Genomic DNA, 16,074 nt, shown 5'->3' with positions numbered 1-16,074 from the left:
TTTTCTAATTCTAGCTCATATTCTTATTTTAATATGTATAAATATGCTCTAGTGACAGAAGCCCTGGAAATGGAATCAGTGTTGAATTTAGGATTTTATATTTACATATAATTCTACCAGTTACTTGTGGCTCCAAATGCTAACTGTGGGGTCTGAAAGCAGTCACTTAATTTTTCTCCCTTACCCTGAGTTTCATCTATTCTAAAATGGGAGTGAAAATTTCTAAATTCATTTGGTACTTATGAGAAATAAATGAAGTGATATGAAAGTGCCTTTAGAAAGCTATAAAACATTACACAGATGTCATCCACCTTTAAAAGGAGTTATGTCTTTTTTTTTTTTTATGAGAATCCTGGAGGGAATATCAGTATTGTCACATTTTTATCTGATTATGCATTTTCCATTTCTTATACAAGACTTTCATACTGTCATCTGTGCATTATTTGCCCTGTATCTTTTTTAGTACAGTTATCTGCTTAGAGGACTATATACATTTTTAACTAGTGTTCCAATTGGTATATTTAGTGAGGAAAATATATACAATACATACTTTGAGACTGGGATCAGCAAACTATAACCCACATCTAAGCTAAGAATAGTTTTACATTTTTTAAAGTTTGTTTTTTTTAAAAAAGACAAAAGAAAGAGTATATGAGAGTCTCTGTATGGCCCACAAAGCCTACTGGAAGAGTTTGCCAACCCCTGCTTTATGATGTGCTCCATGTTGTGTCACAGATTTGGGGGAATAAGTTCAGAATTAACAGAGCATCGTTTCCTGACTTTCAGCTTGATCCTTACACACAAAATTCAGCAGCGTTCTTTAGCATTATTAATATTAGCATTTGTACTTTAAAAAATGGCACAGAGCACACTGCTTCTCAGAGATAGGGTTATGATCATATGCTGTTTAGCACTGAGGAATATAAATAGATGCCAGTCCCTGAAATGTATTTGCACAACAGTGATAGTTTTATTATGTTTATGGTGTTTGCATACTGCTAGATTACTTTTCCAGCCAACAGTCAAAATATTTATAAAGAAGTCTCAGTTTTACAAATACAGATTATAGTGTACATCTGGTGCCCACATCTTTGGTATTGGTGAAAATAGGGGGTTTTTTGCTTATAAGAAATTTTTTAAATATAGAAAATAAGCACATCTGTGCAAGGAAGTACTTAAAAGTATTTTTATATACTAAAGTATAAAATACTTTCAAGTATAATAAAGTTTTAATTCCCTGTTTTAACCATGAGTTTTATTTAATAGGTGTTCCATTTGGTTTAAAAAATACTTCAAGTCTCAGGCCCTTAAATCTACTCCAGGTAAACCTGAAACTGCTTTTTATTAAAGTTTTTATAGTTCTTGTTTGTTTGTTTTTAACCATGTAAGTTTGTACATATCAGCATTTGAAGTTTTGAGGTTGTCCAGAATCTTCTAAGGGTGTGGTTACCTTTGCATGTTCAAGTAGATAAGGGGAAAGAATTGGTATCCTATGTACTGCACTTTCATCGGCTCTGGCACCACTGCCAAATCAAGAACTAGTTCCAGAGGGGAGAGTTGACAACTGCCAAGGAAAATAACTTGCCTACAATAGTAGCAGCAGGTATACTTAGAAATAATTTCTCTCTTAACAGACTTTTTATGTATGCATGTAGGTATTGCTGTTTGCTTATAGTAGATTTTCTGTGTGAATAGAAAGTTTTAAAATTAGGTATGTGTGTTCTTTTCCTGAGGAGAATATGACTTCGTGGCACAGTGCCAGGCACCTAGTAGTCAGTCAATAAATGTTTGTTAGATTACAGTTTGTGTCCAGTAGTGAGGCTTTTCTTAACACATTTTATCAATGTTAACGTATAAAGAGAGATTGTAGGTAAAGAATTTAGTACATGTGAACTTAAAATATTCTGAGTGTTATGCTAGGTCATTTAAGGATGGAATTCAGTATTAAGCTAGTAGGTTGGAAAATGGATGGGATTATCTACAGAGAATTTTTAGAAAAGGTAGACATAAATATAAAGATTGGGAGACAAAGAATGGCAGAGCTATGGATTATTGGGAAATAACAATAACAAACAGATCAACCCAACCTGATATTCAGAAGTAATAAATCAGGAAATACACTTAGAACTAAATCTTAAAACTTATTTCCTGTATACAATATGCAAACAGTGTCAGTATTTACAGACTAATTGCAGAATAATCTAATTGTGATATGGACACATTGGTTTATTTAGCCAACTTTCCTGCATTTTGCTGTAGGAATTTCTACAAGGATCAGTCTCAGTGTTAAGAGGAGTGGGATTCCTTAATAGCACTGATAATAAGGATTAAGGGCAAAGCCACCTTATAAATTATATTTTGCAACATTTATTACTGTCTACCTAATTGAGGAAGGAACATTTGACCTGTGCTTTGTCCAGGTTTACCTAACAGTGAGCTGTGCTGGGTATAGAGCTTTTGACCCGAGACACCTTTTTTGACTATAAAGACCTAAGAGTTCTGTATTTGATATTTGCTTGGACTTTCCCACAAAACTTCAAAGTGCTTTTAACTTAAACTCCTATAGAGTAAAGTGGAAAAACCATTTGTTTCCTGATGCATTTGGAATGCATAGTTTTAGTTTTTAGTGTGGAGTTTTCTGGATGCTTCTTTTTTTAAAGTTTTTTTTGTTTTGTTTGTTTGTTTTTAATTAATTTAGATTCAGAATGACAGAGCAAGTAATGTCTCCAAACTAAATATGGACATCTAATGCACTTTCTTTTCAGCTTTGGAATTCCTAGCTATGTTATATAAAAATGCATGCATTTCTGGTTTAGGGCAAAGCTAGACCAAATTTAGGGAGACGAGTTTTCTTAATATATATCTCTGATTATCACTAGCTTCTTGTTTATACTTCCAAATGCATTTAATGCTGTTTTGTGTTGATGTATAAAAGCAGTTAAATAAAAGCAGTATGTATATTTGGATAGCTAACTATTAACTTGAAGCAGAAAGACTTACACTGGAGATTACTAACATATTTGAGAGCCAAAGTAACAGCACTTAAAAATTGTGTTTAAAGCGATTGTTCCTTTTTTTAAGGGCAGGAATCTTGTTTTGTTTCCACTTTTGTTCACCTGTTTCCTCAGTCCCTGGAAGAATGCCTGACACATAGTGAATGCTCCAGAACTGTTTGTAGAATAAAGAAATTTAATCTGAAATCGGCTAATTAATTCTTGCTTAAATACTTAATAGCTTCCAGGTGGCTCGCTCATTTTTAACACACTGCAGCAGCAGCAGCTTTCTCAGTTTACACCACAGCAACCTCAGCAACCCACAGCTTCTATTCCTCAACAGCCAGGGGAGCAGGTATGTCCTTTCTACCCTCCATATGCTTTGTATCATAGAATTATAACCTGTTTTGGTATATACCAAGCATATTTCAAGTGTTTTTATTTAGATTGTTTGAACCAACTTTTCATGTGTGGTTCTTCATTAACAATAGCAGCTATCAGTTATTGGGTGCCTGTTTCTAATTCTCACAACAGCCATACTTGAATAGATGATGTCACTTCCATCTTGCATATTGCGTAGTCTGAAATAGATTCAGGTGACTGACTTGCTCACAACCATACATCGAGTGGCAGGGCCAGGGATTCAAGTCCAGGTCTTTCTGCCTCTATAGGCCATGTATTTTCTACCCCGTCATCATCCTTCTTTTGATAGTATTTTGTGTCTATTAGAATAGAGATATTCTTTTTATCTTGAAGCATAGAACAGAGCGAAGATAGACAAAAACAAATACTTTGTATATTGCCAAACAAAATGAAATTGAACAAGAACTAAAGTAAATTAAAGTAGTAGAAGGAACTTCAGGTTTTTCTGAACCTTTGCTGCACTTCGGAATCATCTGGGAAGCTAAAAATTACTGATTGTTGAGTCCCACCCTCATCGTTTCTCTTAGTTCACAATTAAATATATGTAATGTTCACTATCAGTCCTTCCACCAAAGATTACCCAGTCAAATCTTGATTGGATAATGCTCATCCTCTATTAGATTTCTCAGGAAGGGCACATATTTAAAGCTATTTTTCTTTATTAACACATAAAGGATTACTTGGCTGGATATAAAATTCTTGATTTGCACTTTCTTTACAAAATTGTAAAACACTGTAACATAAAATTTACCATCTTAACCATTTCTAAATATGCAGTTTAGTAGCATTAAGTATATTCATATTTTTGTGCAGCCAATCTCCAGAACTTTTTCATCTTGCAAAAGTGAAACTCTATACCCATTAAACAACTCCTTATTTCCCCCTCCTTCTAGCCAACTTTCTGTTTCTGTGAGTTTGACTACTCCAGGCACCTCATATAAGTGAAATTATACAGTATTTGTCTATTTGTGACTGACCTGTTTAATTTAGCGTAATACCCAAAAGGTTCATCCATGTTGTAGCATGTGTCAGAAATTCCTTTTTAAGGCTGAATAGTATTTCATTGTATTTATATATCACATTTTGTTTATCCATTTATCCATCGATGGACATTTGAATTGCTTCTGGAAGTCTGAGTTATCTTTTTTTTTTTTTTTAATGAATTGTGCTTTAGGTATTAAGTCTGAGAACTCTCCTCACCTAGCCCTAGGCCCAAAAGGTTTTTTCTTATAGTTTCCATTTAAATCTATGATCCATTTTCAGTTGATTTTTATAAAAGGTATGAGACTTTGGTCCAGGTTCATTTTATGGGGGGATATGGATGTCCATTTGCTCCAGCACCATTTGTTAGAAAAGCCATCCTCCTCAACTGAATTACTTATGCACCTTTGTCAAAGGTCAGTTGACTGTGTTTGTGTGGCTCTATTTCTGTATTCTCTACTCTGTTTCACCCATCTATGTATTAATATCTGTCACTCTGTTAGTACCATACTGTTGTGATCACTGTAGACTAAGTATATATATACACACACACACATATATATACATACACACATATATATATAGTAAGTCTTAAAATCAGACACAGTGATTCCTCCGATGTTATCCTTCTTTTTCAAAATTCTATAGCTGTTCTAGATCCTTTGCCTTTCCTTATGAATTTTAGAATCATCTTATCTATATCTACAGAAGACTTCGCTGGAATTTTTAAAGGAATTGAGTTAAACCTAAAGGTCATTTTGGGAAAGGCTTACCACGTTGACTGTGTGAGTCTTCTAGTCCATGAACACAGTGTGTCTCTATCTAGGCTAGCTCTATCAGCTAGTTTTCAGCATACAAAACCTGTACGTTTCATAGATTTACACCTAAGTTTCTTTAGTTTTCTTTCTCTTTCTTTCCCTTCCTTCCTCCCTTCCTTTCTTCCTTTCTCCCTCCCTCCCTCCCTTCCTTTTTTTTTCCCATTCTTGGGAAATTGTTAATGGTATTGTTTTTAATTTCGTTTTCTACATGTTCATTGCTAGTATACAGAATTGTTTTTGTATGTTTTTGTATGTTGATCTTGTGTTCTGCAATCTTACTGACCTCACTTATTTGTTCTAGAAGTTTTTTTGTAGATTCATTAGGGTGTTTTTTCCTAGATAGTCAATGCCATTGGCAAATAAGGGCAGTTATTTTTTCTTTTTAATCTATATGCCTTTTTGTTTCCTTTTCTTGAATGTGCTCACTAGAAGTTCTAGTACTGTGTTGCAGTGTTTAAAGCTTTAAAAACTTGTTCTGATGAAGTTTTATAGAAGCAATATTGAAAAAACAAACAGCCCTATCAAAAAATGGGCAGGCCTAAATAGATGAAAAGGGAGTCCTCTCGCGCTGCTAGTGGAAATGTAAACTGGCGCAGCCACTACGGAGAAGAGTATGGAGGTTCCTTAAAAAACTCAAACCCAAGCTGCCATATGATCCAGCACTCCCATTCCTGGGTATATACCCAGAAAAGATGAAAACTCTAATTTGAAAAGATACATGCCACCCCCATGTTCATAGCCGCACTGTTTATAATAGCCAAGACAGAAACAACCCAAGTGCCACCAACAGATAATTGGCTTAAGAAGATGTGGTATATATATATATACAGTGGAATATTAGCCATAGAAAGAATGAAATACTGCCATTTACAGCAATGTGGATGGACCTAGAGAATATCAAACTAAGCGAACTAAGTCAGACAGAGCAAGACTAATGTTATATGATATCACTTATATGTTGAATCTAAAAAATAATACAAATGAATCTATATACCAGACAGAAACAGACCCACAGACACAGACATAGAAAACAAATGTATGATTACCATGTTGCAGGGGCGCTTAAATTAGGAGTATGGGGTTAACTATTATACAGAAAATATACAGACTGTTATACAGAAAATCGATAAGCAACAAGGATTTAACATATAGCACAGGGAACTACCTTCAATATCTTGTAATAACCTATAAGGGAAAATAATTGAAAAATATGTGTGTGTGTATATATACAACTGAATTAATTTGCTCTGTACCTGAAACTAACACAGTATTGAAAATCAACTATACTTCAGTTAAAAAAAAAGTTCTGATGAAGCTTTATAGAAGCCTTAGTAATTATTTTTAATACAGTATCAGTTCTGAAAATTAGGTTTTATTTTCTTGCTTTCAAAATACCATAAGCTTATTCTTGCTAATTCTAAATACCTTTGACATCTTTTCCTTAGGCCATTCTTTTTGCAAGACCTAGACTAATGTTGATTTTTTTTTTCATACAGGAATAAAATACTAATTCCACCAATCCAAAATTGTTTTTATTTTTGTACAAGTCACGTATTATCTTTTTATTCAGGGTTCTGAACAAAGTTGTACCAGTCAAGAACAGGCCTTATCTGCTCAGCACACTGCAGTTATTAACCTTGCTGGAGTAGGAAGTTATATGCAGTCACAGGCAGCTGGTTGGTATCTTCATAACTAAATATGTTGAATTTATTTAAAGTATCTAATCTATTTGTGATCTCACCATTTTAACTATTTATTTTCCTTGCGCAGTTACAAGGAAAAACTTTAGTTGTATTTAATGTGTGAACTATTAATTGATGGCACTCAGATTTTTTTCATTATTTTGATAATTGTTTAAAGTGCTTTGACCTACATATATTAACAGCAGTTAATGTTTTCCTCATGTTAAATTTTGTTGGGAATATTTTACAGTCACTCAACTTACTAGGAAGCTTCTAAAGCTGTTGGCTTTTCAGTTTTCCTGGGTTATTGAGACTGCATTTTTCCAGATTGCACAATCTTTTCTCATTCCAGGGGCTTGTTGTATGAATTAGGACTTAATAGTCAAGTAGCTTAGCTTCTGTAAGACACTTGTAAAAAAATGTGATTGTACTAAATGATTGCTCACCACTTCTAGTAATAAATGGTGCAGCAAAGATATACCTTTAATGAAGATCATTTCATCAATTGAAGATGGCAATTATAACTCTACATTTCGTTAAAAGAAGCCACATGTATAAGAAAACTGAGATACTGTTTGAGGATTAATGAGTGAACACGTTAACATTTTGAATTATCACTGGACTTACTATGATGCCTTTAGAACCCGATATAATTCCCAGGGTCCGGATTTGGAATAATTTATGTAAAGTTCTAATTTAGAGGCAGTGAATTTCCAAATGGAAATTCATTAGTATAAACTTTTACCCCACAAGCTATTTTTTCCTAAAATAGCTGTAGTGTAATTTAGTGGAAAGAACTCTAGGCTGAAAAATGAGAATGTTCCTAGCTCGACTTGCCACTAATTACTTTTAAGCTTTGAGTCACTCAAACGATCCAGGTCTGAAATGTCAACTGAGCAATGAGAGAGTTGAACTTGTCCCTGATCTGACTCAGCTCTAAAAGGTTCACCACCTTTGTTGCTAATCTTTTACCACTTGTCTACCAGTTTTGTCCTTATGGTAGTTGGGATTTCTCCCACTCCATTTCCTACCTGATTGGTTATATTTTAAAATAACATACTGTATTCAGCATTTTGCTAGAAAGCCTTCTCAACAAAATAGCCCTAGTATCAAGTTTCACTGAGATGTAAGAAAAGAGAGGGATACAGTGCTTTGGCCCACATGCTCTCCCTTCTCTTCCATGTCCAGGAAGTTCTATCATCAGTGGTACCCTCAACTAACAGGAGACTGTACTAAATTTATTCTGAAATGTCTGTGATTTGATACTTAATCATACTGATACTTTTCTATTATTTCATTTTCTGTGTTGTCCTTTTCTAACCCTGGTAGCCTTCAAACTTTCTGACTGGCCTGCTTTCCCCTTCTCCTCTCTGTAGTGTTGTCTCAGCTTGGCTCTGCCGAGAACAGACCTGAGCAAAGCCTTCCTCAGCAGAGATTCCAGCTCTCCTCTGCCTTTCAACAGCAGCAGCAACAGATCCAAGTAATCCAGCAACTTCACTCTGGTTACATTTTTAAACATACTCTGCTCCAAAAGTACTTCAAAAGACCTTACTTTAGTTTTATGTTACTGTCTTCTAAGACTATACAGTAATTGGTAAATAGCAAATTTTATGTAAAAGTCTGACAATTTTAGCCAGTGGACTTGGAGCACTGAATATTTTGTACATTTAAGTCGTACTCTTCTCCTAATTCAAAGTCCTTCCTGAAGTGCTGGTGGCACATGAACATACATTTTTACAGGTTTCAGTACATTTTGAAATAGTTAGTTGTAAGTGCCAATGGTTAACTTTTTAATACTGGACTGCAGAAAAAGGCAAGTGTACCAGTGTTCCTATTTGTAAATGTCATACCCGTTTTTGAAGAATGTTGTTCCATTATTCTAGAAGTCAGCATATTATAGTTGACGTTCTTTAATTTGCAGGGTGGTTTTATGTTGCTATAAACTATCATACAACAGTATGGTAACTGAAGTTGCTGAGTTACTGCAATATAGACTGGCCAGGCAAAGTAACAGAAACACTTCTGAAGTTTACCGAGAACCATTTTTAAAGCCCGCAGCAGGCTTCTGTGCCACTGGTGCTGTTTGACTGTGCATTGTCCTGACGTGGTATAGTCCTTTTTTGTTCCCTTGGTGCTCTCTCCCTTTCAGTTTTGTTGTTTTCATCACTCTCAGGAAAAGCATCTTCCATACCTGCCTACCTTTAACCTAACTTGATTTTTTCCCCTCTGCTTTGCAGCAGTTGCGGTTCTTGCAGCATCAGATGGCGGCGGCGGCGGCGGCACAGACAGCTCAGCTACATCGTCATCGGCATACAGGCAGCCAGTCAAAAAGTAAAATGAAGAGAGGCACGCCAACCACTCCAAAATTCTGAGTCTTGCGTTATTTGTTTTCTTTCTAAAAACGTAAGAGCATTGAATCAAAAGGATTCTGAGTTTCTACTTCGTTTTTGTTTTTTAACGTGTGTCAGTATTTTACATTGCTAGATATACAAACTTTATACAGAAGCACAACCCTATGATTTTTAAATAAAAACAGGGAAATGGTTTAACGCACCATTAGGGTGGGTTTGCCTAAGTCATTGCTTTTTAAAAATGGTTTCACTGTACATAATACAGAAGTGACCTAAGAAATACTAGAAACATCTTTCAGAAGAATGTAGTTTGATATTTATTTAGTATAAAAGGTTTGTGCACAGTGTAACAAATACAGTTTTTACAAATCTGTTTTGAAAATGTGGTGGTGGTTTATTTGGGTTTCATACTCTTAAATACTTCATCCATCAGTTTTTTTACTTCTTTGTGTCTTGTAACTGCTCGGCTCATACAATCTTGAAGTTTAGCTCCAGTCAGTCCACTTCCACCTGAAAAATTATTGTGCCAACACTTATTTTTAAAGGATCTACATCATGTCAAGTTATTGACGTAAAACCAAAAAAGTGAATAATATAAACCAGTGGTGTAGTCTCAAGATTTGCAGGTTATGTTTTAACAAGACCTCCTGAAGGTTAAGAACCACTGACGTACAATATAAAAATGCAAGGCATCTGAAGTAACAAAGAAACCATAGTAAATTTACATTATGTAAACCAGTAAAACATCCCACGTTCCATTTGGCCCTCCCTAATATAAAGAAGCTCATGCTGAGTTTTCATCTACGTGTTTAGTACTGCAATGGAAGGAAAGTGCATACCTGGTTTGTGAAGACAACACAGCTTGCCTTCCTCGTCCATTACTACTGTTAAGGTTCCAGTTGCCAGGTTTTCCTCCTCTTCAGTAGGGTCAACTATAAGCAGAGTGCTATTTTAAAAATGAAAAGGTATAAATTATCAACCCATGGGACAAATTTTATTTTAGAAAAAAGTACAAATTAAACTCACTACCTGCATTTTAGCTTAAGTAAGGAGCTAGACAGAACTGGTAGAAACCAGAAAAGTTCATAGCAACCTGAAATTCTACTACTTGTAAGAATCTTTGTCCTCCCTTCAATTAAATATACAACCTTTTAATACATTTGATTAACTTACTCATCAAACACAGCGAAGGAAGTTGCAACTGGATGAGTTCTAATATTCAAATAACTTTTCTTCTTTAAATTAACTTCTGCTAAAGCAGTTTCTTCATTTATAGTAACTTGAGGCAACTGTACTAGAAAAAGGCGAATATGTAAAGTCAGTCTCTCACTCTAGTGAAAGAAACAAAAAGGCGTTCTATGCTTCATTAATTCACTTTTCCCTCTATTAAACTTGTCCAGAAGTATTATTTTTTAAAATATATATCTTAGAACAATTAAGGCAAATACAGTAGATACAAATATGTTTTTCTTTAATTTACAAACACATGAATGATAGGTCTTAACAAAAACCTTTAAAAATTTGAGAAATTTTACCAAAACGGAACATTCTGACACACAAGTAGGAATATTCCCTTTTATTAAGGTTGCTTACCATTTTTTAAAGCTGCTAACAAAGCAAAGGTGCAAGCATCCAAAATGTTTCCATCATGGTTGAGGCAAATGAGATCACAGTATAGAACCCAAGCAAGCTAAAAGTTTAAACAAAGTGGAAATTAAAGCCTTCTGATTGCTATAATGCAGTATTTGTTTCTACTTACAAGCCACACCCTTGGCTAGACAATCAAGATAACCTTCAAGGCTCAGAAACTTAAAAAAAAAAATTAAATTTCCCCCACAAAAAAACATTTCAGGGCTTCCCTGGTGGCGCAGTGGTCGAGAGTCCGCCTGCCAATGCAGGGGACGCCGGTTCGTGCCCTGGTCTGGGAGGATCCCACATGCCGCGGAGCGGCTGGGCCCATGAGCCATGGCCGCTGAGCCTGCGCGTCCGGAGCCTGTGCTCCGCAACGGGAGGGACCACAACAGTGAGAGGCCCACGTACCTCCAAAAAAAAAAAAAAAAATTTCAGGATTAATAAAAGCTCATAGCTTCTTTATTCCTCTTACCTTTCCTGGAGAGATACATAAGTCCTCTTTCTGAATTACCTGTGAACTTGATTTGAAGACATAGAACACAGTAAATAAAAGTTCAAAAACTCTCTAAAATGAATGATAGTCACATTTTATCATGATGATCTTACTTTTCAATGACATCTGCAATGAACTGGCTGGCCACCTGGGCCTCTTCTCCAGGAGGTCCAGACCGAAATCTCCAGGAACACAGAGGTGATAGATCCACATTAGGAACTGAAAAAAACTGCAGCTATGAACCAAATTTCACCTCTCGTTTAGTTTTAAAGATAATATCAATCCACGGCAAAGACAACTGTAGGCATGGATAGGCTTTCCAAGTGGAAAGCATTGTAACACATCAATTACATTCTTTTTCATCTTCGTGAGAATCTTATGCTTAAAGTTTATTTTTTCCCACACAAATAACCGCCTGCCAAAAAAAAGCATGTGTTTAAGAAACAGCCTCAATCCTAAATTATTCAGAAAAGTTTCTAGGTTTCTTTCAAAATACCCCAATCTGTAACAGTAGACAGCCCCTCTAGTCATACCAACTGTTATGCATTTTTAAAATGTTGGTTCCTACCATAAAGAAAAGATGGTCCAAGTTAAGAAAAAAAAATCACATAGTGGTATAAAGGAAAGTTCTTTATGGAACAGAAAAGTTTGTAATTACAGCCCTTTGCCTAAGAGAATCTATTTTCTTGGTTGATGACATCTGTATAAACCAAAAGTGATCAAACAAGTTTGATAAAAGGTATTTACAAAATTCTGTATCTTGCTATTATGCTATCTTCTAACATAAACATACATAAAACTTTTCAGGGACGTCTGAAGCTTATGAATAATTTTCTTCAACTCACCTACTAAGATTTAACTATAATAGTATTAACTGTTTTAAAGTATTTGTATTAAATTTATGAAGCCATTTAACTTACCAACATATCCTTTATCAGGGGCATCTGTTGGTGGTGCTCCAAATTCCTACAGAAGCAGACAAATGTTTCCTATGAAAGAAGCTACTAAAAAATTGTGAAGAAATCAGTTATGGAAGGCGCTACCAAAGACCATCTTAGCTAGTTAACTACATCATGAGCATCTACTGGGAAGATGAGCTTGGGAACGTATGTTGGGCTCTAGGAACACTGGACCACTCCTCACTGGCTCTGCAAGGCAAGAAGGCAGTGTAGCAGAGCTGATGATAGTGCTACTCATCAAAATTACTTGGGGCTCCTTAGATTTCCATCCCACCCTGTCTTCCTAAGAGAAAGAAAATGGATTCTCTTACTCGGTAGCCAAGAATCTGAATTTAAACTCCGGGTGATACTGACACAGTCAGATTTAGGAATTGATGGTATAATGGTCAGGAGCAAAAGCCCTAGAATTACCGACCTTGTTCAAAAGTCAGACCCACACCTTTTGGCTGAGAGACTTTGGGCCAGTTACTGAATGAACTTAGGTTAAGTAACTCAGAGTTCAGTGTAAAAAAAGCAGAGGCTTTAGAGTTAGACAAGTTCTATTTATGAGCCTTATGTTCCTGGACAAGTTACTGAATGTCACGTAAAATAGGAAATGAAGAGAGAAATACTTCAAATGATTATTCTGAGGATTAAACTGGATAATTCTGTAAAACACTTAACATAAGGTGCCTGGAACATAGCAAATACTCAGTAAACAGTAGCTATTATTCCCTCAAGCTTTTCTTTTGAGCAATTTCTACACATTTGCACAAATTAAATGGCATCACTAGATAAAAATATGTCACCAAAAATCTCTCAATTTCTCAAATTACAACCAAATTCTTTAAAAAGTAAAGGTGGTGAGGATTTTTTTAAACTGTTCCATTTCAGCACATTTGAGAATGTTCATAAATTGTAATTAAGAGCCATTAAACTTGGGTTGTATTATCTAAAACTCAAAGGTGAAAACTTGGGAAATGAAAACAAATACTAAAAAACTGACACCTGATTGCCTAATCAACAGAACTGTAAGTGTATATTACAATCTATTAAGTATATAAAGCTAATTTAGTAACTCAAATCTTAGTAATATATACAGTAAACCTACCGCTTTAATTCCACAAATTACTGTAGTATTTCCCAGCTTCACTAAAGAAGAACCATCTGCAGTACCAATTGAACCTGAAAAAGTAAGTATTTAAACAAAATGAAAAAGTGTTTTCGTCTTATACGTATGATTTTATCTTGCTACATATCTAAGCTGTTTATGAAAATTTATTCCTTGAGTCTTCTTAAAATTACAGTTGACCCCTGAGCAACATGGGTTTGAAATGCACCCTTCCACCCATATACAAGGATTATTTCCAATAAATATTACCACAGTACTACACGATCCACAGTTGGTTGAGCCTGAGGATGCAGAGCCTCAGTTATGGAGCACCGATCCATAACTGTAAAATTACGCTCGGATTTCTGACTGTGCGGGGCCGGCACCCCAACACCCTCGTCGTTCAAGGGTCAGCTGCACCAGTCTAAGGACTGTTCATTGTCCCTGAAGTAAGTTAATCCTTTGTTGTTCAATCACAGGGCTGTTACAAAGATTTAAATCTCTTGACACAAAATCACTGTAATCCCTTAGACACGGTAGAATTTGTCTGAAATACTGTTTAAATGGCTCAGAGGCTAAAACTTGGGAATGTCATATAGGTAAAATTGGGCAATTCCATGTTTGCAACAGAAGGTTTAATAAATGTAGGATATATAAGAAAAGCATGTCTTAGAAGTTTTGAACAGGGGAAGGCAGGAAACACTTTACAGTTACTTTAAAATTTAAAATGAGCATAACAACTGAGAGGACAGTGAGTTTAAAAAACTTTGCAAAGAAAAATTTACTTTAAAAAAAAACTTCTATTTTCAGAACTGAAGCAACTTCAACATTCTATTTTAGAACTCAAAATACCCTCACCTATGTTGACAGTTGTGGTTCTGAATTCACCAAGTTCTCTTCCATCAGGACGGCAATTCTCTTTCTAAATAAATATATGAAAGTAGATTACATCTACATGTACATTTTACAAACACCAGTGAAAATACACTAAACCTTGTTAATTCAAATTAATTTGAATTACTTGAAAATTGTCTTTTAAAAACTGAGGTATAATTGTCGTATGACATATTAGGTTAGGTGTGCAATATAGTGATATTTGTATGAAAACACACGATATCATTATCAAAAGGCAAAAAATGTATATAACCACCTTTACTTACCAAAAATCTCCTGTAATACTCCAGAGGTTCCACAGTTCTGAAACACAGGTTAAAAATGAGATAAATTAGTAAATCAATACAAATCCAGAAACTGGCAAAAATCTTAATAGTGTGGTGATGGAGCAGAAATCTCCAAAATTTGTAACTAAGTTTCTTTCATGAATTCTAACGTTTATGTTGCCACGTGTTGCTAATTATAAAAATTAGATACCTTTGCAATAACCATACTCAAAGGCTGTCCTTTTTGCTTTAAACCAGTATAGGGTTGGAGCCCAAAACCCTAGGGCATCTTTAGAAGAGGTTAATACAGGTGTGAAAATAACATCACTCTCACTCTGAAGCAGGGATTCTTGGTGGGCAGGGGAAAAAAAAGTTACATATTTTTCACTATCCCGTGACTTAAATTTAGCATACTCTTCAATTACGACCGTTGGCAATAAACCATTATAATATTAGCCGTACCTGCGACTTTAACAACCACAGAGAGTAAATGTTTTCGTTTTTACTTTAGAGTTGTCAAAGGTACCTGTAAGACTCATCGTTACTTCGAAATTCCAGGAGTTAGTTACTAAGCTCCCCAGGATATCTTAATTAAGAAAGTTAATTCTAAAACAGATGTATATCTCATTATACCATAAACTTGGAATTTATATAAACAGATAACTGTTTCAGTACAATTGGTTTCCTTTGGAATCTTATTTCTTTTATTTATTTAAAACTGGACTCAGAACAAAAATCTACAAGCTTCTCCAGAGCGGCAGCAAAAACGCTTAAGTAAAACTTTCCGAACGAGGAACAACGCTTTTAGAAATAAATTTCAAGGGAGAGGGAGAGCAGCGTGGCAGGTGCTTCTAACAGAACACTTTTCACGAGGTTACAACTGCTCCCCGGGGGCTGCAGGTCCACTAAACACCAAGCCACAGCGCTGGCAGCGGGTACCGAGCTCAACACAGCCCCTTCCAGCGCTCGCCTCCCCAGCGGGAAGACGCCCCCTTTCCTTTCACTACTACCACCTCCAATCCTCCCGCCCGCCGCCCGCTTCCGTGGTGGAAAGAAGTGGGAACCAGGTGGCGGGGGGCTTCCCGGTGAGAAAATTCCGGGTAACGGGAGCCACCAACCGGCACGGTACGAACTCCCGCCCGCCAGCCTCCCACACTCACCTGAAGCCGGCAGCCATCTTCCTCCCGTGGGTCTGCGTCTGCGCGTCTGCGTCTGCGCGTCTGCGTCTGCGCGTCTGCGTCTGCGCGTCTGCGTCTGCGCGTCTGCGCGTCTGCGTCTGCGCGTCTGCGTCTGCGTCTGCGCGTCTGCGCGTCTGCGCGTCTGCGCGTCTGCGTCTGCGCGTCTGCGTCTGCGCGTCTGCGTCTGCGCGTCTGCGCGTCTGCGCGTCTGCGCAGCCGCCGGCTGGGTAGTACCGCCCCTTCCGCCGGCTCTATGGCGCCGCTTCGCACTTCCAACGCTGACGTCTGCCCCCTTCTCCAGCTGCCGGGTATCT

General features: G+C 36.4%; 2 protein-coding genes across 12 annotated transcripts in view; one reads left to right on the top strand and one right to left on the bottom strand.

Annotated features, from left to right (window-relative positions):
- SUPT20H (SPT20 homolog, SAGA complex component) overlaps positions 1 to 9,621 on the top strand; it is a gene marked incomplete at its 3' end in the record, with an annotated part of 39,036 nt that extends 29,415 nt beyond the window's left edge. For 8 of the 11 annotated variants that reach the window (XM_082601964.1, XM_082601965.1, XM_082601967.1 and 5 more), the window contains 5 exons: positions 1,267 to 1,322; positions 3,235 to 3,348; positions 6,786 to 6,891; positions 8,274 to 8,377; positions 9,135 to 9,621. In XM_082601964.1, the coding sequence (XP_082458090.1) occupies positions 1,267 to 1,322; positions 3,235 to 3,348; positions 6,786 to 6,891; positions 8,274 to 8,377; positions 9,135 to 9,269 (515 nt within the window). The remainder of the gene's footprint in view (positions 1 to 1,266; positions 1,323 to 3,234; positions 3,349 to 6,785; positions 6,892 to 8,273; positions 8,378 to 9,134) is intronic. The other 3 variants (XM_082601970.1, XM_082601971.1, XM_082601962.1) reach the window with 1 other exon arrangement.
- Positions 9,542 to 15,804, bottom strand: EXOSC8 (exosome component 8). Its single transcript, XM_082601972.1, has 11 exons — positions 15,743 to 15,804; positions 14,583 to 14,619; positions 14,281 to 14,344; positions 13,423 to 13,496; positions 12,294 to 12,339; positions 11,487 to 11,592; positions 11,353 to 11,398; positions 10,842 to 10,938; positions 10,422 to 10,542; positions 10,088 to 10,194; positions 9,542 to 9,758 (listed from the first exon to the last, which is right to left on the bottom strand). Exons 1-11 carry the CDS (start codon positions 15,757 to 15,759, stop codon positions 9,643 to 9,645), a joined length of 831 nt encoding a protein of 276 aa, XP_082458098.1. The 5' UTR covers positions 15,760 to 15,804; the 3' UTR covers positions 9,542 to 9,642.
- Between the last annotated feature and the right edge of the window lie 270 nt (positions 15,805 to 16,074).

Source organism: Mesoplodon mirus, assembly GCF_964341445.2.
Source record: "Mesoplodon mirus genome assembly, chromosome: 17".
NCBI classification, from domain to species: domain Eukaryota; kingdom Metazoa; phylum Chordata; class Mammalia; order Artiodactyla; family Ziphiidae; genus Mesoplodon; species Mesoplodon mirus.
This window is presented reverse-complemented; position numbering and strand designations above follow the sequence as displayed.